At 35.8% G+C, this 26,694-nt stretch overlaps 4 protein-coding genes across 11 annotated transcripts; 1 reads left to right on the top strand and 3 right to left on the bottom strand.

Moving 5' to 3' along the window:
- Positions 1–9: 9 nt before the first annotated feature.
- LOC106140146 (doublesex- and mab-3-related transcription factor 2) lies at positions 10–5,731 on the bottom strand. Its single transcript, XM_013341694.2, has 3 exons — positions 4,751–5,731; positions 4,081–4,225; positions 10–573 (listed from the first exon to the last, which is right to left on the bottom strand). The coding sequence occupies exons 1-3, from the start codon at positions 4,940–4,942 to the stop codon at positions 317–319; spliced, it is 594 nt and encodes a 197-aa protein (XP_013197148.2). The 5' UTR covers positions 4,943–5,731; the 3' UTR covers positions 10–316.
- A 1,952-nt stretch (positions 5,732–7,683) lies between these two features.
- Positions 7,684–19,501, bottom strand: LOC106140161 (DNA ligase 4). Of its 4 annotated transcripts, XM_060950368.1 has the most exons (15): positions 19,384–19,446; positions 19,181–19,212; positions 15,992–16,199; positions 13,792–14,098; positions 13,202–13,377; positions 12,590–12,763; positions 12,105–12,300; positions 11,686–11,899; positions 11,331–11,457; positions 10,831–10,951; positions 9,797–9,990; positions 9,435–9,572; positions 8,980–9,250; positions 8,375–8,643; positions 7,684–8,042 (listed from the first exon to the last, which is right to left on the bottom strand). In XM_060950368.1, exons 3-15 carry the CDS (start codon positions 16,190–16,192, stop codon positions 7,725–7,727), a joined length of 2,706 nt encoding a protein of 901 aa, XP_060806351.1. In that variant the 5' UTR covers positions 16,193–16,199; positions 19,181–19,212; positions 19,384–19,446; the 3' UTR covers positions 7,684–7,724. The 4 variants fall into 4 exon arrangements, with proteins under 4 accessions (XP_060806351.1, XP_013197166.2, XP_013197167.2 ...); XM_013341712.2 differs by lacking the exon at positions 19,181–19,212 and having other exon boundaries at positions 19,384–19,501; XM_013341713.2 differs by having other exon boundaries at positions 19,181–19,461.
- Positions 16,665–19,181, bottom strand: LOC106140162 (general transcription factor 3C polypeptide 3). Its single transcript, XM_013341715.2, has one exon. The coding sequence runs from the start codon at positions 19,108–19,110 to the stop codon at positions 16,687–16,689; it is 2,424 nt and encodes an 807-aa protein (XP_013197169.2). The 5' UTR covers positions 19,111–19,181; the 3' UTR covers positions 16,665–16,686.
- Positions 19,502–20,174: 673 nt separating the features above from the next.
- LOC106140191 (F-box/WD repeat-containing protein 9) lies at positions 20,175–26,402 on the top strand. Of its 5 annotated transcripts, none has more exons than XM_013341755.2 (6): positions 20,175–20,406; positions 20,745–20,926; positions 22,429–22,740; positions 23,024–23,292; positions 23,444–23,984; positions 24,724–26,402. In XM_013341755.2, the coding sequence occupies exons 2-6, from the start codon at positions 20,801–20,803 to the stop codon at positions 24,817–24,819; spliced, it is 1,344 nt and encodes a 447-aa protein (XP_013197209.1). In that variant the 5' UTR covers positions 20,175–20,406; positions 20,745–20,800; the 3' UTR covers positions 24,820–26,402. The 5 variants fall into 5 exon arrangements, with proteins under 5 accessions (XP_013197209.1, XP_060807017.1, XP_060807010.1 ...); XM_060951034.1 differs by having other exon boundaries at positions 20,642–20,926; XM_060951027.1 differs by having other exon boundaries at positions 20,175–20,470.
- Positions 26,403–26,694: the final 292 nt, after the last annotated feature.

The following is a 26,694-nucleotide window of genomic DNA, read 5'->3' as shown; positions in this document are numbered from 1 at the left end:
AAAGAATCAGCTCAACTAGTGCCTGTCTATAAGAAATTAAATTCTTTTTCAAAACATGTTTAATAATAGACGATAATTTCGCTTTGGCTTTCGTCTTATTGTACAAAATAAATTATAATAAGTTAGTATATTTTTACTTTGTTTAGCAGTTTCGCAGCATTAAAATTTTAGATTCAACTGGCACTCTTATCAGTAACCAAACTTTAACACGCTCATATGCGATACCTCTTCAAGAGAGCTTATATTCTCATTGAAAAACATCTTTAAATGAAAAAAATAAATATTTTAGTAACATACGAACATAATTAACCATCGCTTATTGGACACCTATAATAGATTCTATAGAAAAGGATAACTTCTGGGTCCGCGGGGGTTGCGGGGGTACGGGGGCGTAGTTAGTCAGAAGGGCTGCTAACAGATGTCTGCAGAAGACTGCGGGGGGCACGGCCGCGTCGGGGAGCGCGGGGGGCGTCGGTGGCGCAGCTCCGCGGTCTAGCTCGGCGTCTGCGAAAGCCCTGCGGCGTCGCACACGCTCCGTCCATGACGGGTCGCCGTTCAGGAGCCTCACGTTACCTGGATGGGAATAAATCCGTAAAAAATAAGTACGACAAAACGGCCTGCTTCGTAGTTTGCAAGCAAAAAAATAAACTACTTAGTGACTGACTAGTTCAAGACTCATAAATAGGTGTAATAAATCTTTTCTTTTTCAGCAGGTTCGAATTTTCACAAACAAATTCTCCAATGGTAAAAACAGCCTACAATATTTAGTTCGGGAAACAATTATCATGCCGTTACATACATAGATATAGTCACGTCTTATCCTTTGCGGGGTAGACAGAGCCAACAGTCTTGAAAATAGAAAAGCCACGTTCAGCTATTTGCCTTAATGTTAGAATTGAGTTTCAAATAGTGAAAAGATGCTAGCCCATCGCCTAAAAAAAAGGTCCCTAGTATATAAGCCTATTCCTAAGTCGCCTTTTACGACATCCATGGGAAAGAGATGGAGTGGTCCTATTCTTTTTTGTATTGGTGCCGGGAACCATACGGCACATGGCGTTAATTGCGCAAATTTCGTTATCTTTATTAACTTTTTTAAATTATTTGGCTTATACTAAATACAGAGACCACGGGTTAAATAATTCCTGTGGTACCTTCCAGGGACCATGGGCATTAAAGGATATAAACTCTTCGAATCTTCGCCTTCGGAATTCTAAACTATGACAAAGAAAGAGATTAACAAAGTAAACCCCTTCGTTCTTTTATGTAAGTACCATACAACTTTATTTCGACAAATTGTTACATACGCAAGTAAGGACTTAAAGACGTCTCAACTCGTGAGTTACCATCGCGACCTTCAAATACCATATTTTCTTCGATATAATTATTTAAATGTATGAAACATGTTGAAAGATGTTTGGCACCCGTTGAGCTATCATTCACCGAGGCGGAAAGACGTGTTTACAGTCAACAGTATCTGAAACCCGACACCTCGACAAAGAGCCGCCTCCGCCGACGCTTGTAAATGTAAAACAATCTCCACACTTTTTTAACAGCCCATAAAAATAGTTAAAAGAAATTATTTTAGCTTTTTTGATAGACAGTGAAATGTTACCGAGTGTTGAATGACAGCTTTTGTTCTGTAATGAAGCGGGGACATTTTCATGACTTTTATTACGCCCGCGGTGCTCTATTTTTGTCTAAGAATTCTAAAGCAGCTGGCGAAGTAGTTCATTTGATGCATTTCTCTACATTTCCTAATGTAACCTTTGCCTTAAACAGAGTGGTTTCAACAAAGTAAACATATTTACTGTTAATAAACCATAAGGTTATCCATGTGGTCATGGACTTTTTACCCCGCATCAATGTTTATCTAAAATCTAAACTACTTACTACGTATATGAATTTTAAATGTTTAAAAGTTTATATTGCTATTATTTAATGGTACATTTTAAAACATTTTTGCTACAAACGTTCGCGAAAAATGATACAATTTCATTACTTAGTCATTTACGTAATACCTTATGTTATTTTATTTTAGGTTTGTATTATAATACTTAGGTACTTAGTTGTCCCATAAAAAAAAACAAAAGTTTTATATGAAAATTATTATTAGTGTAGGTAAATTATTTGTTACTGCATTAAGTTTTTTGTAGTAGGTAATTACCTACTTGGCACCGTCTTCAAAATAATTAAATACTTAATAATTTAATTGTTTATGCTTCTTTTAATTTATCACTTATAAAGTCGAAATTATTTGTAGAAGTTAATTTATTTTTTACTTTAGACTTTTTGTCCCGTTTTGAAGTTGATTTTTTTTTTGACAAAATATCAGTCAAAACCCATTTAGATAAACGGTCTCATTAATATAAGTTAATCAAGCCCAAACACAAAGTACTTGCTGTAAACCGTTGAGGAGTCCCCTCAACTGCCTTTCCCTGCATCATCAGATCAACACCAGACCCTCATGAATGGCTTTAAAATTCTTTATATGTTCCAAGAAACACACAAGTCGGAAAGAAAATTTTTTCGAGTTTCCCTCAATTTTTCAGGATTCCACCATCAGATTCTGGTTCCCTTACCATGGGACCACCCTTAGGATACTGCCTTTCCAACAAAAAATAATCAAAATCTGTTCATAAACGACGAAGTTATCCGCGAACATACATAAAAAAAATACGATCGAATTGAGAAACCTCCTCCTTTTTAATTTTGAAGAAGGTTAAAAAAGAATTCATGTGATCGACGCGATGGAAATCCCTGTCGCCACCTGATAGTCGCAATGAACTAGATTACGTTAAAGGAATTGAATATTAAGCAGGTATACTCAAAGACTTAACGTAGGATAGGTATCTATACCTACACCTAAAAATGTCTTTGATTATACCTTGACCCCAGTATGTGCAGACTGTATCAGTTGACAACCAAATCGGAGAGATAAGAAAATTTAAACATTAAAAATTTTTACATTCAACCAATTGTCATGCACCAATCAAGCACCAAACTAAATAATCTTTACAAAGGCAAGGCATGTTTGAATAGTTAAAAGATAGCTTTACAAAATAAACAATTTTAACTCGCTCCAAGTGTTCCAAAGTAAATATTTGTCCAACTAATTCGCATTTAACATTTCACGGGTGAGAAAAGACACAGAGTGGCCGCTCACTTACAACAATAACATTGGACCAAGTGGTGGGTGCGAGACACCATGTATTAGGAACACCAACGGATTTTTAGGTTTTCGTGACATCTGCTACGAAAGGAATCTTTTAGTTGCAGTTTTTTAAAGATAGATAAATACCTATATTAATATATGAGATACCAAACCAACATAATTATCTCTGGAGCCATTCGTGTTCGCATGTTCATTGACCATTAGCACTGAAAACTACTATTTAATTTCTGACTATTTACAATTTTTAAAAGTAAGTAGGTACTTACCTACCTAGATTGTATTAAGTTTATGTAAGTTGTAAAAATATTACTTCATCCCTTTACACATTATGCCCAGTAAGCATACAATTGGCCACTTAAAAAAAAATCAAAAACTTTTAAAAGGATGTGCAGTTAAATTATTTGTTGATATTTCGGAAGGACACCTGGTCAGTAAAGTTGTTAACTTTTTGCTGCAGCGCGCGCATCGCTACCGTTTTTTTTTAAACACGGCCCTGGGGGTAGCATTTATACATACTTATAAACCTCCTCTTGAATCACAAACTGCATCTAAAATACCTTCGTGCAGTTTTAAAGACCTAAGCATACACACATACAGGGGGACAGAACCGGAACCATACCTACTTACTCGTAGTGATAAGTTGAATCGCAAAATATTATCAAAGTACAACAAGAATTTAGTAATTACTAAATCGACGAGTACACCATTTGCATTTATACTCATTAAGAAGTATCTAAGGAGATTTTTAACAATATTTAATAACTGTAGCGGGCGTGCAACTTCTACGAGGCTATGGGTTATTCAATAATTGTGAATTCGTTGCAATGAATGTTTTGCCAGTTTTACAGCATCTGTGAATATGACATTCACAAATCTGTGTCAATAAAAATGCCATAAAATGTACTTACCATACTGCGGCGGCTGCGGATAGGCCTTCGCCAGCTGCATGCAACGCAGACGCGCACGGTAGGCCCGCTTGCGAGCCGCTAGCGCCGCCGCCTCGCCGTCCCGCGACTCCGTATTGCCCGCACCTTGTTGTCTCCGGAGGGCGACCTGTTGACATGCCTTGGAATTTTCATTTTGGTGGAAAACAAAACACAGTACATGTTTTTACATATCAAAATGAATAAATGAATGTACTTATTGATTTACTAGGATATGAGTACAGATAAGATCCTAATATGTATAGACAATAATTGTAAAGATCTGGCGGAGTGGAAGTGTGCTGGGCACATAAGCTGTAAATAAAAACTATCCACCTCTTACATCTTATAAAAATATACAAAATACCTACAAATTTTAAATGAATTACTTAATTACCTATTTAACAGGTGGCTTTTGACAAAAAAAAATGTTTAATAGGTACTTGTTCTCGTGGGAATTTCTGAATATTTAGGTAGTTCTACAGGTAGGTACTTAGTTATTTACTTAAAAGGAATCATACCGAACTCCAGCTCCAGCCTCTTAGTTACGCCCAGAATCTTCGATTGTAAGTATATGTATAAGTACGTCGTCGTTAGTCACTTAACATAAAATGAGTACCTACCTACTTACTTAATATTTTTAACAATTACTCACCTGAGCAGCCATGACCCTCTGCCTCTCCAAGACCAGCAAACAGCCCGGGCAACGGCAGTCTCTCCAGCGACACAACCTCTTGTGCCCTTTCAGGCAAGAGATCACCCCATGATTCCTGCATCGCGCACACTTCGGTGTCCTCAACGCCTTCCGACCAGACCCACTCTCCGTCTCACTACTTTCACTTTGCATCACGACAGTTTAAAAAAATCACTAAGTTTTACTCACAATCATTAAAACGCACTCATGTTCCCCCTGAAACATCTTTTCAGCGATTGACAAGCGTAAAACGAATTTCAGATTTAAAACCCGGCGCATAAAGTGTAACTCCGCCCTACCGCGCCGCTATTGGCGGGGAAAACTTAGTGGGCGGGTGGCCTACGCGTTTCTTGACCATTTGCACTGAAACCTTGTGATACGCTTGTGATATTATATCTTTTTATGTTTTTCAGTAAAATGATACATTTTATTTCATGGGCCGAGTTTTGTTATGTTTACTGTTCTCTTAGCAAAGATATCATATTTTATAGGGAAATAATTATAAATTGAATCAAGCTAAGCAGATCATAAGTCTTTTTCATTATGATATTCTGGGGATTTCACTTTTTACATTAGCTAAATACTTATGATTTAAACTTAGGGCAAATTAATTTATCCAATAAATAACAATAAAATTATAAAAGTACTTATTTTCCTATTGGAACTACAAAATCACAAATTTACGAAGAACCTACACCTAGGTAGGTAATACCTAATACCTACACTAAAGTTTACAAGGTAAACTTTTAGATATTATTTATTTAATAATATGGAAGCATGGCTTAAATTGTATTTTTATTTATTTATTTATTTGGAAGACCAACAACCGTTTACAAAAAATAGCGCCACATATGTAAAACAAATGGTCAATTATAGGTCCTCACGGATACAAAACACTAGATAATACAATTAAAAAAAATAACAACAATAACTTTTTATAATTTAACGTCTAGTTACTATACCTATTTTAAGAATTTCATTTAGATATTTACTGAATTATTGTAAAAAAAACTTTTTTTATATCATTTTTATAAGAGTTAGTAGATACCTATACATCTCGGTGTTGCATAACCGTGCGACAGGCGGTAACAAATCATAGTAATAATTTTATCAGGAATCAGGCTAGTAAGCGATATCCAATCTCGCCGGACGATTGCCAATTAACTCTCGAATTTCATCGGGTGACCATCGCATCTCGGTAGGTGTTATACTCGTAATATTCTATCGATGTTTATATCGTGTTTCATTGTCCTGTAAGGAAATGAATTAGGTATGAGAGCAAACAACGTGCCAACAACCGTCTTCATTCCTATAAGTACTTCGTGTCAAATATTGAGAGCAAGAAAATATCAAAATAGGTAGGTAGGTAGGTACATAGGCACGCAAGTAAAGGGGGCAATGCGGCCAGCACGCTGTATAAGATTTTGAGAGCGTTTGACCTGTCCATATTTATTTACGAATACTTATGTCAAAGATCTATTTAATTAGTCTTATTCTTTTTATTTCGCGAAATTTTTTTCTAAGTAAGATTTAATAAAAATGCGATAAAATTATATGAAAACTAGGAATATAAGTATAGGTAAGTATAATGTAACTTTGTTGTGTTACATGTAATTTGTGAGAAATCTTTGCAGGTACGTATGATATTCAGTGAACAGAATATTTTAATTAAAATTAATTACCTAATGGCTACAACGCAAATTTATGTGGTAAGTAGCTATTGGCTGGTTATGTATAATTTTTATTTACTGGGATGGGCTGGGTCTATCCTTTATTAACTCCCACAGAAAGAGATAGAGCGGTCTTTCTTATGCCGGATACCATACCATACTTTTGAATTCAGGGTAAATTTCGGTACCTACATGAGGTTTTAGAATATGTGGAGCAATAAGAGCTTTTATTGAAGACAATTAAAAGTCACACTGGACAGAGTTGACTAACTGCACATCGCTTTCCATGAAGCCAAAACAGAAACAGATGGCGGGGAGTTCATGACACCCACCTCGGCTATGAGTAGGTGAAAAGAGTTCTTAAGTAGGTAGATATAACAAATACAATCACTTCATTTCATGCTTAATATACTGATCATTATACTAAAGAAGCAATATGGAGGCAATGAAGTATAAGGATGTAATTATTTCCCGGTCGCATAAAGGATTTATCTGAGGCTGAAGGGAATGTGCGCGCACGCATCGGATTACGCGCTTTACGCGCGCTTTGATTCATTTTGCGGATGAATGCGCGATTGTGCAATGTGCTTTGTAAATCGACGCATTAAATTATTATGATTAACAGCGCTGTGTTGCGATTGTGTTTTGTTTAAGTAACCGTTTCGATAAATCCATTCGAGCTTGATTATTCCTATTAAGGTAGTACCTACTTACTCGTATAATATCATCTGGAACCTTAGAAATGTAACGCAGTATTGCTTCATCGGTATACATATACTTATTAAATTTAAGGTGCCGTGTGGTTCCCGGCACCAATACAAAAAAGAATAAGACCACTCCATCTCTTTCCCATGGATGTCGTAAAAGGCGACTAAGGGATAGGCTTACCAACTTGGGATTCTTTTTTAGGCGATGGGCAAGCAACCTGTGTCATGTCACTATTTGAATCTCAATTCAATCATTAGGCCAAATAGCTGAACGTGGCCATTCAGTCTTTTCAAGGCTGTTGGCTCTGTCTACCCCGCAAGTGATATAGACGTGACCATATGTATGTTTTAAATTTTAGATCATTTATGGATGTGAATGTCAAATTTTACATCAGTTCTCTGCTATTTTTGCTCAGCTTTTTTTTAAATGATAAAATACACATATAATAAATGATAAGATTCAAGTTACATAATATAAATAATAATTTATTAAATTCATTTCAACTTAAATAAACAATATCATGTGTATAATTATTATTAATACAAATAAATAACTCATTATATCACCGGCAATATTTTTCTAGCAACAAGGCACTGTTGCATCCATTCTTCAGTTACAAATGAAGCATCAGTTTCACTTTTTAATTTCTCGACATCTTCAATTTTCGACGATTTTCCTACAACCACGTACGTTAGACCGGGGCACGACGCCTTGCATACAGTAGCCCCGAACATTCGCGCTCTAAAGGACAGAACGCAGCGTTGGTTCATAAAATATATGCAGCAACATCTTAAGAATGAGAAAGGGTTGGCTTCGCCGAATAACTCCTTGTCGATTTCCAACATTTCTTGTTGCGTTAGGTGTATCTTTGGTTCCTGGAATAAAAACAATTGATGAAAATTAATGTGATACCTACAAAAGATACGAGTATCATCCCTCATTCGCTGAAAAATCGGATTGAAAAAAAAAATGCTAAAAATTAGCTCGCATGGCTGTGGTAAGTCTTCTTACAATTATTATTATCTTACAATTTAGCCCACAGAAATCAGAATGACTTATAACTTTATCAATTTTAAGTGTATTGTAAAAATCGGCGTACATTCAGATCATTATAAATAGGTATTAAGGTAAGGAAGACTTTCGCTAAGATAGGAATTTAGGAACTTCCACGAAAACATTTTAATAAAGACAACTTTCATTAACTTACACTGTCCATTTTATCAAAACATCGCTTCATCGTGTTCATATCAATCGGCTTGGTGTAACTATCTCCGTATTGATCGAATTCCATACAAAGGCTTTTCCTAGTCTCCCATTTCATCGCCAATAAATCCAAAGGTTCTATTCGACAAGGCTCTTGGGAAAGCTCCAGAGATCGGAGCCAGGTTGTAGAGGTGACGTCAACCTCTTCAGATTTAATGATGCGTAGGGCAAGCGCGGTGGATTTGCCTACCACCGCGCACCATGTGTCATTGCCTGATAGTATGAATATTGTTTTTAAAACCTCTTACACGCTCAAATAAGCCTGAATACAATTATTTGGACATCTAGCTGATTGAGGCTTTCTATTCTTTTTGAGACTACTGGCTATGTTTACCCCCGTTAGGGATAATTGTGTGATATGGGTACCTAGCATGCGTTAAACAAATAAGATTTCTTCATTTTAAATCACAGTATTGTCGCAGCCGTACCTTACCATTGATCTTATTTTGCAAAAATTTGTATCACATAGTAAATGGCATACCTAATAAAAACAACACTTTTTAAATTAAGGCATCTATATCCCGAACAAAACCCTGTTTGGCATCTTACCTACATTAGCGACGCGAATCCCACTATGGGACCTCACTATCCTGTCCAATTCTTCTATCGAACAGTCTTCATCGCCCGACAGTAAACATATTTTACGATTCAATAAAGCTCTCGACTTGGCCTCCACATCTGTGGATGAAATTACACGCAAATGTGACGCTACTCTTGGCTCTTCTTTTAATTTCCGCTTTCTCGTGATTTTCACCTGACCACTCTCCATTTGGTCCGCACTTACTAAACTGGTGGCTAGTTTCGTCACGCTGTTTTTATTCTAAAACAAAAAAGGTACAGGAATATGTTAGGAAATTCGCGTTATCTAAAGAATCTGAAAACCTCAAAGAGAATAAAGAAACTAGACTAAGCCAGTTTCGGAGTTACTCAGTTTTCTGCCCCATCAAGTCTTAGGAGTTGCATCAAGTAGACATGTGAGCCTGAATCAAGTAACACATACTTACAGATATGAGGTTATTGAACTCTTGCAGCGTCATGACGTCGTTGACAGGCTTGTCTTCGCGCAGACGCTCTATTCGCGGGAAGCGTATAGTATATCCTATGGCACTTTCCGCACTACGAATAAGTTCCGTAGCTCGTACCTAAAGATATAAAGGAAAGTGATAAAGATATATTTGTATTCAAGATATCCCTAGATATATCTACGAATAAATATATTTAGCCAAGCTACCACCACTGCGCACGGGGCCCAGATGAAAGGGTAGAGAATAACCGAACCCCTTTTTCCGAAGCAAAGAAATTGAAGTTGCAATTGTAAACACGCTCATTTACAAAACATGAAAGTAAAAAGTATATAAATACTGACCTGTAAAACAACAGAATGCTCCGGCAAGATCCACAAGTCAGGCTTCTGTTTGCTAAAGACGAGTGCGGCCGGCGGCGGCCTCGTTTGCCGCGGCACCCAATGCCGTTCTAAAGCTGCGCACAGGGTTCTTAGTTCTTCGAACGATAGGCCTGTTGATACTCGGCCTACGCACAGCCAACGAAGCGGAGGCTCACCTAGATAGGTAAAGAGTTTCAACATTTATAGGTCCTCTTCTTGCTGACGTTAATCCTGGTTACATCCTTACCTCTATGAAGAGAAGCCCAGGGTGCGACTTTTGACCCTAATTAGGTAAATTAGATTTTTTAACAAACCTCCGAAACCTTTTACGTCATCCATGGGAAAAAGATGGAGTAGGCCTGACTTTTTAATGTGCCGCAAACCACTCAGCACATCAACACTTAAAGGTGATAGATGCAAACTTATATAGTGACACTAGGAACAGTCTTCTTTTTAGCATGTCTTCACTGGCACATCATATATGCAAAGCCAAGTATGTAGCTTCCTATATAACATTATCAGAGGTATAAAACTGACGCTTTAGTTTGCAGTTGGAAGAACTAGAAACAGTACTTATAGTTATAGGACGCAACATCTATAGTGAAATACTTATAAAAGGTGTGACAATGATCCGTAACGCGTTGACATCTCCGTGTTGTATTTCGTGGTAACTGCTTACCAGCAGGTGGGCCAAAAGTATGTTTGTTACTATTATAAAAAAAACGTTGACGTCAACCACGGACCACGGGTGGTCCACACGAAATAAAGCACAATCAACGCCAGTTATGTTTTGCTATCGATACTTTACAAACTGTTTCAAACGAAATCTGATGTTAAGAGAAAAAAAGACTGCGTGGAAGATACTCAATTTACTGGCAGTGGGCTCCTCTCGCGAGAGGTGAAGATGTAAGCGAAATTTATACCAGAAGGCAGAAGACATTGTCTACAAAGGGGGACGAAGCTTTGCTCAGTAGTAATACATGAACAGTTAGGTACAAAAAAAGATTTGGATATACCTGGATTGGTGACGTCTGCACAGGCAACGTGGAAGGTATTAGCGCGCCCCTGTCGCTTGTTAGCGGCTTCGTCCGCGCCTATGATGACCAGGTCCATATCACTCATTGTTGACTTCGTGTACTACAAACATAATTCTATGATTATTGTATTTGGCTGATTTAAATAAAGGGGATTATGTAATCGAATTAAAAAAAAGCTTCTATAATCAAGAATTATAATATAATATATGTATATTGTATGGAACAGATAAAGGTCTTTGAAAACTCTCCAACAACTAAGAAATTAAGGGAGCACACTTTACAATACAAAAGCCACTAAAAGGCGCCGACTAGAGACACCTGCCAAAGCGAAACAACGATAGTTTATCGCGCGATAAAAACGGCGTCACGCAGGCTAGTAGAAAATGCTTCTAACATTAAGATTGTACTATAGGTACATCCATATTTTGTACAAAAAAGTATTTATTAAAACATAAAAGTTACAACAAAAATAATTTTACCTCAGGTTTACATTTGTACCAGCCACCCCGCGTCGCGCTGGGCAAATAGTAGGATGAAGCATCTTTTATGACAATACCTTCCTCTTCCTTCTCTATGGCATCGTTTAACTTGGTCATTATATCCGATCTGATATATAACAAAAGGAAAAAAATGTAAAATATTATTACTCATCAAGGTCTTGTTTAAAAAAATACATACCTATTTATCAAAGCACTGGTGAAGGACGCAACAGGAAACACGCGAAAATGAGAGAGTTTAGACATACCATATTATACTAAGAGCAACATCATCGTATTGAATTTATTTAACCCTCAGCCTAGACACGACTTTTTTTAACTTTTAAGCATAACTCACCTATCCTTAACAATCTCCCGCTTACTATGCAGTATGACGCCAGTGACATCATGGAACATGTCATCTAACATCGGCAGACGTTGGGCGAGCGGCAAACCTCCCGATGCCGCTTGGCCCACTAGCGACCTCCCATTGTACATTAGCACATCGTATGCAATGAAACAAGGACGTAAACTGGACTTCTCCGTTATTTTCTTTACATCGAAAGGTTCACCTACAAACAGATGCAGCGTAAGCGAAACGGATGGCAGATATTAAAAAAAAAATCTAAATGAGATGCAAAACAATTTACTTCACAGTTTCACAGTGGAGTTATATGTATATGGTACAACCACCTTTTCCCCCAAGGGGTAGGCAGTCACTATTGATATCCAGTATGATCTTTTGATATTTTGGTTAAAACACCTTCATTGACAAACCTTTGATTTTAAATGTTTTGCTGTATTTGTGCCAGCCCATCATCTCTCCATCTATTATGAAGCTGGAGACGCTGGCTATAAAGCAGTCCTTCAGATTCGGAGTCAACAATCCAGATTCGTAAGTCTTGCCATAGTTTTCTGAATAATTGTGGCCTCGTCGGGAAAAATACTCGAAAATACCATTCTCCATATGGATCTGAAAAGTAAATGATATATTATTTTATTGCTTTACTTAAGTAGTGGTGGTTCGATTGATCTAAGTATTCTCTCAAAAACATATCATTTATGCGACTGTTACAATCTTAGTTATTTTTGGCTTATCAAAACGTACTTACACGACACTCCTGGTTATGCTACGCTGTATTTGTTTTAGCTTATGATGGGTGGTAGAGATTGTTAGCCTTACAGAAGTCATATGTTATTTAATCTAATATACGAGTATAATGCCCGTTAGATGTATGAGTTTATTAATCCTATTCACCCACCTGAAAACGTTCTCCGTCAAATTTGTTTTCAATAAAGTACGTTTTATCCACAGACAGAATAATATTTGCCTCCGTCACATCAAGTCGTTCGCAGCGCATAGGACAAACTGGACAGAATAACTGTACGCCCATCTCTACAGGCCGAGTATTACCCTCGTCAAACATCTCGCAAACCTGCCCAAAATGAATATAGTCTGCACAAAAAATATATTTGAATGTGTAACAATAATAAATTTATGTGTGTACACAAAAAATAATATTTTAACGATAGCGCCTCTCGTTGAGCGCCAATTCGTAATAATTAATCATACTTATAGACCTTACAACATAGTGTCCTGTTTGGGACATTGGGTTCCAAATTAAAAATATAAGGGGATACTCTAAGTAATCATCCCTTCGAATCGTCCTCCTTAAAATCCATAGAATATTCTATTTCTTCATATATAACTAATTAATATAACATTTTGGAATAAGCATAATTAAAATATAAGTTGAATTTGTATAAACGATATTGTTGCCCCTTGTTGGGCGCCCATGTTTTGTAAATTTTAATGAATCTGTTTCAATAATTGTGTATTTCCCAAGCAATTAGTACATAAATTCTCTCCTTACTTTAAATAAATTATTGCATTCTTTGTTGTAGGTCGGTGCGTCAGGATGGAAAGCCGCTAAAATGCGATTGGTTCCCATCGTCAGTTTCATATCTTTGAGTATGATCCTCAGAAACCATTTGAACTGTGCTGGACTCATTTTGTTTAGGGCGAATTTGAATGCTTCGTCAAGAACAGCTTAAACAAAATTTACTTAATTGTAATTAGTTATGGTAACTATGTTCCTAAGGATTGTACTTGCAGTGGTGCACAATTTTATCTAATATAGCACCAACATACTTAGGAAGGTGTAGCTCCAAATCAAAATGATTAAAGGAACAAGAAGGCGACTGTACATATTACTTATAAACCTAATGGTATCTATGTGCAAACAATATAAACTTGCCAGCGACTTCGTTCGCCGTAAAAGTTTCCTGATAATCTTTCATCTCTCTTCAAACCCCTTTTTTCACAATAAGCTCAACTCTATCTCTACACCGAATTTCATCAAAACTGGTTCATTGGTTTAAGCATGAAAGCGTTACAGACAGAAAGAGTAAATTTGGCATGTACTCGTATTAGTAAGGAAAGATGACGATATGAGTAACTTACGTCCTTTATTTCCCACTTCGGCCGTCGCTATTTTATCTAAAAGCGCGTTCACTTTCCCCACATCTAGGTATCCAGGTTTTTCCCCGAACCTTTTCTTGAGCACAATGTAGGCGACCTCAGCAAAATCCGGCGCATTAGTGGTAGCCGCGGATTTATAGTTCTGAAGCTTCTGCGCATCTAACGAGTCCTTAATAGCCAGAACCTTGACCAACAACGCACCCAGTTTGCTCTGTTTCATGTTGTATGGACTCCTCTCACGGTCCCACATGGGGAGTAACAGGCGAAGGATATTAAAAAGGCTGGAATTCTTTTGAAAATTATACAGGAGTTAACAAGGATTTCGGCAGGGGCCACAACGTAGGTAGATTCATTTTTAGATTAGTACTATGTGGCGACATCTCTACGCCACTCGTCACAACATCCAATCAAACAGCTACTGTCAACCACCGCCAGGCTAGGTGTTATGCCTGGGGAACCGCGGCTCCGACGATGTTGTATCGGAGGTTGTATTTATGCTCCAATCCATGAAATCTTTGAAATCGCGATTTAGATTCTGCGCTGTTATTGGTTGAGCGTGTCAATTTCTTCGCGGTGGCGTAGAGATGTCGTCACAACTTAAATCATTACATTATTTTAACAGCCAAAACTTCCGAAGTACATATATTGGCTGACTAACGTCGTCTGTCAGACTAAAGTTAAACCCTCTGTTAAAATTATGTTATGTATTTGTGCTACCCATCTGTGTGACAAATTTTATCAAAATCACCTCAGTGGTAGATATCACACACACGTCTTGTCTTTCTGAAATTCATAACCTTTTCCTTACTTTAATAATCAAAATACATTTCTTCCCTATAAATCGATCATTTATTACCTACCTAAATGCTAATAAATGCCGTGTGGTTCCCGGCACCAATAAAAAAAAGGGGACAAGTGCGAGTTGAACTCGCGTGAAGAGGGTTCCGTACGATGTTACCTATCATGTTTTTTTAAATCTGACCCAAATTTGTTTGTATATATGTCATACCGCGGGCGGAATCAAATTGAAAAATTAATATCTCCTAAAATATTGGTCGTAGAATGCTCATTGTGGGCTTATTTTTTTCATTAAATATTCATCTACAAACCGATTCAACAAAACTTAACATTGGAGTTAAAAAATATGTTCTCCCACACATTCCACCTGCAAATGTAAGTTGGTACGCACAATATTGAGTGATTTACCATGTTATTTTAATATTATGGACTTCTTATAGGTTTTTCTATAATCTATAAGGAGAAAACTAATTTCTGTATTTTTTTCAAAATTTTATGTTCAGTAGTTTCGGAGATAAGGGGGGGGAATGGTCAATGTTCGTCTATTTTCTTGAATAACTTGGAAACTATTTATTTTAAAATTACAAAAAAATACACTTATGATCTTCTCAACAAGACCTTTCATTTGATATTGCCACACGATGCAGTTTTCAGAATTTTTTTTTTAATTTTTCCTTCCCCCCCAAAAATTACCCCCATATACAGATTTCATCTGCTCACGTCACACCTCTGTGTTTGGGTCACAGGAATTGATATGTGTACCAAATTTCAACTTAATCGGTCTAATAGATTCGGAGATAATTGACTGTAAGCGACGGACGGACAGACACACGAGTGATCCTATAAGGGTTCCGTTTTTGTATTCAGACGTACCTACGGAACCCTAAAAAGAATAGGACCACTCCATCTCGTTCCCATGGATGTCGTAAAAGGCGACTGAGGGATAGGCTTATAAACTTGGGATTCTTCTTTTAGGCGATGGGCTAGCAACCTGTCACTATTTGAATCTCAATTCCATCATAAAGCCAAACAGCTGAACGTGGCCTATCAGTCTTTTCAGGACTGTTGGCTCTGTCTACCCCGCAAGGGATATAGACGTGATTATATGTATGTATGCTAATAAAATTAAGGTTATTTTATGCGATGGGCTACAATCTGTCACTAATTTAATCTCAATTCCATCATTAAGTCATACAATTGATATAGCCTTTCAGGCTTTTCAAGACTACTGCCTCTGTCTACCAGGCAAACGATAAAGGCGTGACTATATGTAGGTATGTATTTATGTTCACCTTCGTATCTACCCAAACAGGTACACATATAAAAGAATATCTACGTAAATAAAGATTTTTTCTTTCTTTACGTGGAATATTCCCTTTCTTACCTTTTTTTCTGTAACTTTAGCAGAAGCTAATTTACATTCATTTAAAAACTTCTTCAAAATATTTTCTTGTTCCTCTCTTATACCCCTTGTTTTGTTCTGTTGTTTCCTGTGATTCCTCTGTACTTCGTAGAGCTGATCCAAAACGGAGCATAAGTCCGCGAAAGCAACAGAATTTACTGGCACAACTTCTTCTATATCCATGATTATCCTAAAACAATTAGTATTTGTAAAAATATATTGTTCTCCCCGTATTTATTACTATTGTCATAGCTACAGCGACTGTGTGGTTTTATTAATCGACCAGGTATGCAGGCAGTTAACTATGTATAAATACACACTTTATTAAATTTGAGGAAGAATAGAGCGTTCTATGGATATACCTTCAAGCTTCTAAAGGACTAGTGAGATAAACAAATGGTGTTTGACGTCATTATGTGATACCATTCGAAATCAAATTTATTTCTGTGACAGAAATATTCTTTTCTTTGTGTATACTTTTTGAACCTTCCTACGTAAACAATGGTAATCCACGGGTTAGAAAGAAAATTACTGAACAAAGAACTGAACAGAAAAAAACATTACTATCTATATATCTATGTTTTGCTCTATTTTTTCTTAAAAATCTGATTCTACGCACTATTGGAAGAAAAAAAACTATACAAATATTAAAACAGTTTTATTTATTCTTATAAAATTCATATAACAAGATATTTATTCAAATATTTCCTAGCCATTTGAGGCGATTGTTCTTTGTACAATATGTAAAGATTATAGGCTGTCTCTCTAGTCAAGTCCATGACTCCATGCTGAGAGCAGACAGCAATCGGTCCTGCTGCCAATGCTTTTTCATAGTATTCTATAGCTAAATTATTGATACTCAACATTTGATAAGCCCTTCCCAAGTTATAGTAGGCTTCTTGATCACAATTTCTGAGTTTCTGATAAAGCAGTAAGTATGACATACCCTGCAGTATCAAATTTTGGTATTTGCTCATAGTTCTTTGTGAAGCCATCACTAATAAACATATTCCAACCATCAATGCCGAAAAGGGCTCTTTTGGGTTATGGTTATGATATTCTAAGAAATGTTTGAATGCAACTATGTATCTTCCAGTAGTTAAAAAATTATTTCCAAGAAATATATTTTTTACTGCTAGGTTATCTTTCTGGAAAAGTCGTATTATATACCGTGCATGTTTACCTTCATCAACAGTATTGACAAGAAATCCCAGAAGATTCCATGTCCGAGTATTAGGGTACTTTTGAGCAAATTCTTTTACTAATCTTATTGCATTCTCATAATCTTTATTCAAAAGACAAGATTGAAAGCAAAGGAATTCAATTTCTGCTCGATGTGGATATAAAGACTTTGAAGTTATTGCACCAGCAGTCAAACGTTGCATTGTAAAAAACTTTTTGTTTTTAAAGGCAATCTCCAATAACTCTTTAAAAAGCTCCCATTCCTGTTGGGGAGTTAGTTTAAAAGTTTCATCTTCATCAAAGTGTATTTCATTGGGTAAGTAAAGACTTTCACCACGAACACTGCGGAAATTATTTATATGTTCTACAGAATTTTTTGGATTTTTTTGACTGTAGCTGATAGCAAGTTCTTCAGGATGTCTAAATTGAACAAATGTTTTACAAAGCAGAGCTTGCCCAATTTCCATATATTTAAGAGATTTATTGTGTTCTTTCAAGACACATAACTGTTGATAAAGTAGTTCCATGCTTATAGCATAACGGTAATCTTGTTGCAGGGCATTGACGGCTTCTGATATTTGACCCTTTTTCAAAAGGATATTATACAATTTTTTTCGAGCTTCAGGATGTTGAGGTGCATGAGTTAAAACTTTGTTATATGATTGAATAGCATCATCATCCTGACCTAAATTGTGCAAGCAATCGGCATGTTTGAGCCAGACAGCACCAAGATCAAAACTGGTATTTTTGACTAGTGGCTCTAACAGCTGCATGGCCAAATCATGGTAACCCATTGCAGTCAATGCTTCTTCTATGTCCATGTACAGATCACCAGCTTTCTCAACTTCATTAGACAAGAAATCATTAAGGAGACTTGGAATCAAATCAGTTGCACCAAGATATATAAAACAAATTAACAGTTTGCTTTTTAAGTCAATTTGCAGATCATTAGGCATACAACATTTAATATAATTGGTTTGCTCTTCTATATCACCCTTAGAATTCTTTACAGTCTGAATTTCGGCTTCTATTGTTACTCCTGCACTTGCAACAAACACTTCCAGACATGTCTGGTATTGTTTCCTTGATATTAATAGCTCCAATAGAATGTTAAGATCTTCAATATTAAAAGCTGCAGGACATTTTTTATATACAGCTCCCATCAAATCTAAAGCTCTTTCGATTTCATTACTGTTGTGGTATATAGTAACACCAAGCCTAGCATATTTCATGACTGTGTCTGCTTCGCTTGCTGGTAATGAAGTTGCTATTTTATGGTAACACTTTACATGACTAACATTGAATGAATTGAGGGGATATTTTGCTTCTTCTAAATAATCTAACACCTGAAGTCTTTTTAAATGAATTTCTAAATTATGTGGATCTGCTTTTATAGCTTGTGTGTAACACATCATTTCTTGTTTGATATCTCCTCTTTCTTTAGATATAGCGGCTAATCTCAACCATTCATTGGGATCTGAAGGGCTTAAATGTGCTGCCAGTAAAGAGAATTGCAGAGACTTCTCTGGATCATTTTCATATATCTGAGCTAGTGTTTGATAAGGCTCTGCTGATGTAGGTATCTGCTTTATAATTTCTTGACACATGCGCTCTGCAGTTTCTTTGTCTCCTCTTGCAAAACGCAAATTTGCTTCACCCATTAGACCTAAAAGTGCTGGTGTTAACCGAGTTGCTTTACGTCGTCTTATAACACCCTTCTCAGCAATAAGATTACTCTGCCTCGACTCATCCACGATCCTTCTGTTTGTTTCGACATCATCTTCATCTTCGTAATCAAACCATTCGGTTGAGTAATCAGCGAAAGACATTTCACCACTTAGAAATTTGTTTGTCAATTCGTTTTCCGTATTTATTTCGTCGATAATTTCTATCGATGTACCTGGTTTTGATTCGTCCATGTTTTTATCTTTCTACAGATATCCTTTCGAATTTAATTTCACCCAATCAAATTATAAAAGTGTTACTTACTTTATGAAATAGATATAGGCTATGAATTGTTCCTGCAAAAAGTTCGTAGTGAGCAGGTAATTTCTGGACTGGAGCAGACCGGTGGATTTAATAAATGTAATTCGCTTATAAGTTCTTTGAAATTGAATTCGTAATGCAAACAACAATTCATATTATTAAAGCAGAATTTTTATTTCATCAATTAAATAAAAAAGTAAACAAACCTATGAATCAAGCAATATTGTCCTAATCCTAACTAGATTTTTGTTTGTTTATATTGATTGAGGTTAACCATAGAGACGGAGGTATTATTTTTTTTATGACATTTTTGACACGACGCGTATTACAGATAAATACGTATCAATCCTTTGTAAGATAGGCCCATCACACAGCCATTTAAATAATGTTTTTTGTTTGAAGCCCATCCGCAGTTCTCAAAACCACTGTAGCCAAACTTACACAATGTATGTATGTACATGTATATAGTCGTTGAGCCTCATGGCTTAAATTGAATGTTTGTATGTATGTACTAATGATGGGAGCAATAAAGACCATACGACGTTAACAGTAAAGTAGCATCTAGCAAAAACATTTTCGAGAATCGTCATTCTGTACATTCATTGTACTCATATTGAAACAAGTTTTACTTTTCAATTAAATAGAGGAATAGTTTTGTGGAACATTACTATTGCACGCTTTAAAGACAGGACATGGAGTCATTTTAAAAAGTTTTTATATGTAGGTATATTATAATCATATATCTGAAATGAAAAAAACATAATAACCTGAAACTTATGATCAATTAATTCTTGACACTTATAAATCTATATTTCTTATATTATGTTAAACAGTTTTGCATAGACCTACCTACCTTGGCCATATGAGTCTTAACTTTAGCACGCTGGCTGACTTGCCATTGGATCTTTAAAAACTTTCTATTCCTTGTTGACATTGATTGACAGTTTAGTGGAAAATGGGAAATGACATGACTTACGCATGACTTCGACGGGGGAAAATAAAAAATGTCAATGGAGTATGACAATTCATGTTTTCATATATCATGTTTTGTTTATTTTTTACAAAATACATTTGATTTATCAAAGTTAGTGTGAAGTGATGACAAAATATTAAATTTAATAACTGTTACAACACACAGCTAGAAGCTCTAACAGTACAAATTTAACTGAGCAGCAATTTATTAACAGAAAGTGTTCCTGTTGTGTATTGATATAGTTTAGAGTTTTGTGGTAAATTTATTTATCAGAAATGAATTTTTAGCTTAGAATGAGATGTATGGTTAAACCTACAACTGTATGTATGTTTTTGTGTTCCTGATTGTTTTATTACTCTCATTTAAAGGTATTATTAGAAGCAGCTGTTACACGTTACTGTCATCCTTTTAAAGTTATTCTTTGGAAAGTGCTTGTCACTGCAAAAGATTTATATTTATATCTTATATATAATAAAAATCTTTTATTCCAGAGTTCATGGAAAGATTTTAACATTTAATCTAAGAAGTGGTATATTTTGCAAATGCAGATACAAAATATACCATAAATTTTACTGGTATCTGTATTAATTGCAGGTTACACTTAAATTAATTTAATATTTGGAACAAACATTGGAAATTGAAGTTCAGTAATGTGTGACATACTACAGTCTGTAAAGGATCAGTTAACTGATATTGAGAATGACTTCACTTCAGAACAAGAAGATTATGAAGTTGATGATAATTTGGACTGTGCCCTTTTAAATATGCCAGTTGAGGTAAATCACTCCTTCTTTTAACATTTATCTTATCAGGGAATTTTAGTGTAACCAAACCAGAAAAGACCAGAAGAATCTTGGTCTTGAATAAATAAACATCAATTATTTAGTAAACAAACAGTAGTAGGGTAGCCCAACAGGGTATTTCAGGATTTACTAAAGCATTGCAGATTAATATACAGGGAGAATATTTGTACCTGGTTAAATAAAATTGGCCCCATATACATATTCATATATGAGGATGCTCTGATCAGATTAGTAAAAAAACCTGATGAATAGAATAGTATAGATTAGAATCTAGAAAAAGTTCCTCCACAAGTGGTGAAGGCAGTAACAGGTTGGGCCTTATACTTGATTACCCAAACTGGCTACAACTCCCATTTTATTACCAAAAAGTGCAGCATGAAAAGTTATAAAGTATTTAGTTAATCCAAATTATATCTTATGTAATGCCTAATTTCATTGAAATTTATTTTGATGAATTAGAGTAAATTTATTAACCTTAACCTTCCTATTTCCAATAAAACGCCAATAGAGTTTCAGGCAACAGCTAGTATAGGTATATAAGATTAAGCGAATCCCTTCAGATAATGGTATGCATAGGGCTCGTGCAGTGTGCCGCTGGCTTTGTCCGACCCACATCTAACCAACTTGGACAGACTGGATCGAACGTGTGTAATTAAACGGTTCAGTGTGCACCGTGCCACCAGCCGCTTGTCGTCGGTTGGTCGGTACGAGCCCTTATGTCGTCACGTATATAGAAGGCATACAGATGAACCACATATATTTTAATCTGACGCGCTAGAGTATGTCAAGATAGATATTTTTTTGCACATGACATGATGGCATTTAAAAAAAACCTAAGCATTTTAAAAAAACTCGAGCGCGTCAGATATTAATATGATCCATACCATATTAATATCTGACGCGCTCGAGTCCATGCAACAGTTCTTTTTTAAATTATAGAAAATCAATAGCCATCCACCGATTAAAACGTAAACACATAAAATCATCCCTCTTTCGAGCCACCCGGTAGACTGAGACTTCATTTTTTCACTTGCCACGATCTGCGTACTTCTTTCGCTTCATCCACATCTCATCTTTTTCATAAAGGCTCTTAATTTCATGAAGGCTAGGTAGGTATAATTATATTATAGACATTTTTTTTCGTTTTATCATCTAAGGTATAGCCAAGTAAATTGCCGATTTAGCATGGGGCTGGGGTACTATAATCTTTTGTTTCATTTGTTATATTAGTTGTTTCTTTAAATTAATAAGAAGTGAAGAATAATTTAGTGATTAGATAAACAGCAAATATAGCTTATATAATATTTTGTTAAGTCAACTATATCATCTCTCAAACAGGCAAATATTTTTTTTATTTTTTTAAGTTAGATAAAAAGTTAGAGTAAGTACTAACATAATTATTTTAAGTCTCTTGTACATATATTTTTATGGATCATAGTTATCTGAAAATAAAGAAATATATATATTTATTGCAGATAATTCTGAATATATGCTCATTTCTGGACCCCCATTTTCTGAGAAATACCCTTAGTAAAGTATGCAAGAGGTTTGATGACATATTGGCTGATGAACACCTTTGGAAAAACTGGATTCACAGCAAAGCAAAAGGGGCCTTCCCCCCACTTCCCCACCTACGATTGTGGGAGGAAGTTGAAGTAAACTGGGAGGACATATGTGTAGAAATGGATATAGAGAGAAAGAAGTGGGCCAATGTAGAACAAACCATGAAACATATAGCTGTAAAAGATGTGCATTTTGCCTCTGTAGATACTGTTCTCCTAGTAAATGTGAGTAAATACAAAATCTCAAATGATTATTCAGGCAGAGCTTCCCTGAGTAGCTCTGCCATATTTTTTCAGCGTATCAAATACATTACGTAAATTATTAAATATGAGATCAGTTATGATCATGAGGTCTGAATCATATCTAACTTTACATACTTATTTTTATCACACTTGATTTGGCAAATTGAATCACAACATCAGGTTAAAAACATTTGCTTGATCTCTATCTATATGCCATATTTGCTCAAGTCCCTGTTAACTTTTTACGCTCCTGTAACTTTTTTAGAATGCTGAAATATGTGTGTCGGGTGGGAGGGACCGCGGAATTGCTTTGTGGAGAGTTCAAGATGTCAAACCTTCTGTTGAAAATGAATATTGCAACATAGTGACAGATGTAAGACCAAGGCACATTAGGTATGATTCTCACTCTGGTTGGGTGTGGGATCTGGCCGCAGACAATATGGAAGCAGCCACAAAGATATTCTCTGCCTCATGGGACAACACAGTGAAAGCTTGGGATTTAGAAGCTGGCTTTGCATGTTTGGAAACGTTCCAGTGAGTATGGAAACTTATCAGTTTTTGTGGTGAAAGTGCTGGTACGTCAATTTTCCTATTCCTATACCCAGACCAGATCCTTGGTTTAAGATTATACATTTTATGCATTCTCATTTCATAATGTTATCATTGTTTGTAATATTACTTACAGATGTGGTATGTCAGCATTATCAGTTGTCTCCGAAGGCAACATAGTAATGGCGGGATTATATTCTAAGAAAGTATTATCTTTTGATCTCAGAGTAGGGCCTAGTCCGATCAGTTCTTATAAACCCCACAGAGGTCCTGTGTTAGCGTTACATACTTACAACAACATGGTAGCTTCAGTGAGTGAGGACAAAACACTTGCTATCTGGGACAAAGTAGCTGGAAAACTACTAAAAAATGATATTAAAATACCTACAGATAAAGCTTACCCAGTTTGCATTAGCTGGTGCCCAACTGCAATGTATGTTGGTGATTCAAAAGGGTGCGTTCACTTGATTAACCCTGAAGATCATGTTTACCTGAAATCTCACGAGATCTGGCCCGAGCCGCCTATTATCAGGCCCTCTAGTAAGATAACTAGTTGCTATCAAAGTCAGGGAACAATGGTTTTATGCTCGGACAGAGGAGAAATCAAGTTTTTGTATAACTGTTATCCACCTCAAGAATTTGCTTCAATCAAGGCTACCACAAGTGATGTCACTCAGGTAATTAATTTTAGCTTGGATACATTAATATGCCGTGTAGTTTCCGGCACTTTAGAATAGGGTCTTTTACTCATAGATGTCGTAAATGGTGACTATTCCTTAGGCTATTAAACTTTGGATTCTTCTTTTAGGCGATAGGCTAGCAACCTGTCACTATTTGAATCTCCATTCCACTATAAAGCTGAACATGGCCTATCAATCTTTGCGGGACTGTAAACTCTGTCTACCCCATAAGGGATGATGACGTGATCGTATGTATATAGTGAACATTAGCACGTGTGGCATACTGTATTTTCACCATTTCTGTCTGGCTGACTGCGGACTTGAGAGAGCAAAGGTCGAAGAATTTCCAACATGTTGCGATTTACCCAGGGTTCAATATAATGAATTCAAAAGCCATGTATAGGGCATGATGAGAAAATAACTTTTTCTGATTGGCCTGGGTTTTGGATGTTTATCTATCTCAGTATTTATTATAAAATATAGTATCGTTGAGTTAGTATCTCGTAACACAAGACTCGAACTTACTTCGAGGCTAACTCAATCTGTGTAATTTGTCTTTATATAGGTATTTATTATGTAAAAATTGTTTTAGTCATCATAATATCTTTTTAATTGACCTTACGTTATTTTAAGTTTTTGTCTGAAACCTATATAGTAATTTCGCCAGGCTTCTCGAGGTAGATAAAAATAACAAGGGACAAACAAAACATTTCAAATTCCTTTAAAACTTTTTCAGATGCGGTACCTCAATGACATATTGGTGGTTGGGACCTGCGATTCCGCCCTAGAGTTTTGGATCCCAATTGACAGATTCACAAGTACAGAACCGTGATCGACCAAAATTGAACTACATAATGATAATGATTTTTTTACTAATTATCTTAACTTGACATGGTCAGGGTTATGTAAGTTGTGCAGCTCTCCTTCATATGATTTCTGATTCCCTAAAATAAGGAGCTCAATTTTATTAAGACAAAGACTATTTACCAAATTACAATTAATGACAATTAAAAACTAATTATGTTCCTTAATTAATATATTCACGTTGCGTTTTGCTCTATACAGAGGGCCCATTGTCCTTACTTACATAACAATTATTTGAGATCGACAGGTAATTATAGTTGAGCTACTTAAGTTGACCTCCATGACCCTGCTAACCTACGTCAGGTACGAAGAGACATAATATGTCGGTATCAAATACAAATGCAAATAATCTTTATTGTACCTTAATATAATTTTTAAACCTGACCATATTGGATAATCATATTCAGTTGAACGTACACTACCTTCACATTATTAGGAACTGCCGCCCGCTGTTTGGCCTCACAGCAACGCAGGTTAGCATTGAACTAATGTCACCCGGAAACTATAGAGTCATCAATACATGGATAAAGTAATTCGAACCAAATGATTCTCTATTGATTTATCGAATAAAGTGTGACGTTGACCCACGTTGGGCGCCACTGTGACGATTAGGTAAAACGTCGCAGGTAAGAGTGATGAGAGATAATTTGAAAATACATGGAATAACTACAACCTTTGCTGGGACTAGTTGTACAATATTTAAGAGTGTGGGTTTAGCAATAGATACGAGTTCCAGCAAGCAGCCGCCGCTATCGACTTATATAAGGCTTCCGGGCTCTGAAGTGAGGCGCTGGGAAGACCGCTGCGGCACGACGTCACAATAGTCACAAAATAATATCTGTTATTCTTTTGTACTGTGATGTAGAAGTCAAACTGTTTCTATCTTGTTTGAAAATATTTCGTGTCTATGTCAAGCTATTATTTATTGCAGGTTATTTTAAATTTTATAGAAATAGTTTATAGGTAACTAAACTTGTACCTATATTTAAATTGTTTTCTAAATTTTAAATCTATTCGAAGAAAATACCTTTGTATATTTTTTATCGCTTCTAGCATTTGCACTATAGTGAACTGAACTTTTATTATTAGGTTCCAACGCATTTTTAAGATTGTGCTTTATGAATGTTTCTTGGTTGTGTTAACAAAATGATTGTTTTGTTATTTATTGTTGCTAATTTACTTTAAAAAAGTATATTATAGGTCAAAGAATTTTAAAAATAGCAGAACATTATCCACTATCCCAAAAGTACTTCAATACTTACTAATACAATTAAAAAATACATTTTAATACTTCTACTCACTTAATTATAAGCGTATACTTTCAAATTGACATGTAAATTAAGAATATCCATGCCTTATTCGACCATACGGTCGATCAGCCCATATTAAGCAAGGCAGATTTGTGCTGATTTACTTATTGCACTAATATTTTTTTATATAGTGTAATAAATATATAAACATTAATTAATATTCCTATCTGTATGTAACGATCTCTGTTAAATACTTTTTATACGAAAAGATTTTATAAATAAAATGACTTACACAAAATAATACCTGTTTTTATTACAAGCTCTATAAGTATAGGTACAGAAGTTGGGTTTTATTATAAATTATCATAAATAGAACAATAAAATTTACACTTTTTAAGGCACTGTTGACGACGGTCGTACATATCCGAGCTTGACTTGACTACGACCACGGTAGTGGTAGCCATAGGTACCATTCGAGTGGAAAATTGGACTTAGAAACTATCATTCACAGCTAGGTAGGCTTTATGTCAAGTAGGTCGGTATTATTATTTAGTAGTATCCGCATGTATTTTACCATTTTCTAACAAAGAAAG

The sequence above is a fragment of the Amyelois transitella genome, chromosome 3, assembly GCF_032362555.1.
Source record: "Amyelois transitella isolate CPQ chromosome 3, ilAmyTran1.1, whole genome shotgun sequence".
Taxonomy (NCBI): domain Eukaryota; kingdom Metazoa; phylum Arthropoda; class Insecta; order Lepidoptera; family Pyralidae; genus Amyelois; species Amyelois transitella.
The sequence above is the reverse complement of the archived record's forward strand: the minus strand, read 5'-3'. Positions and strand labels throughout refer to the sequence as shown.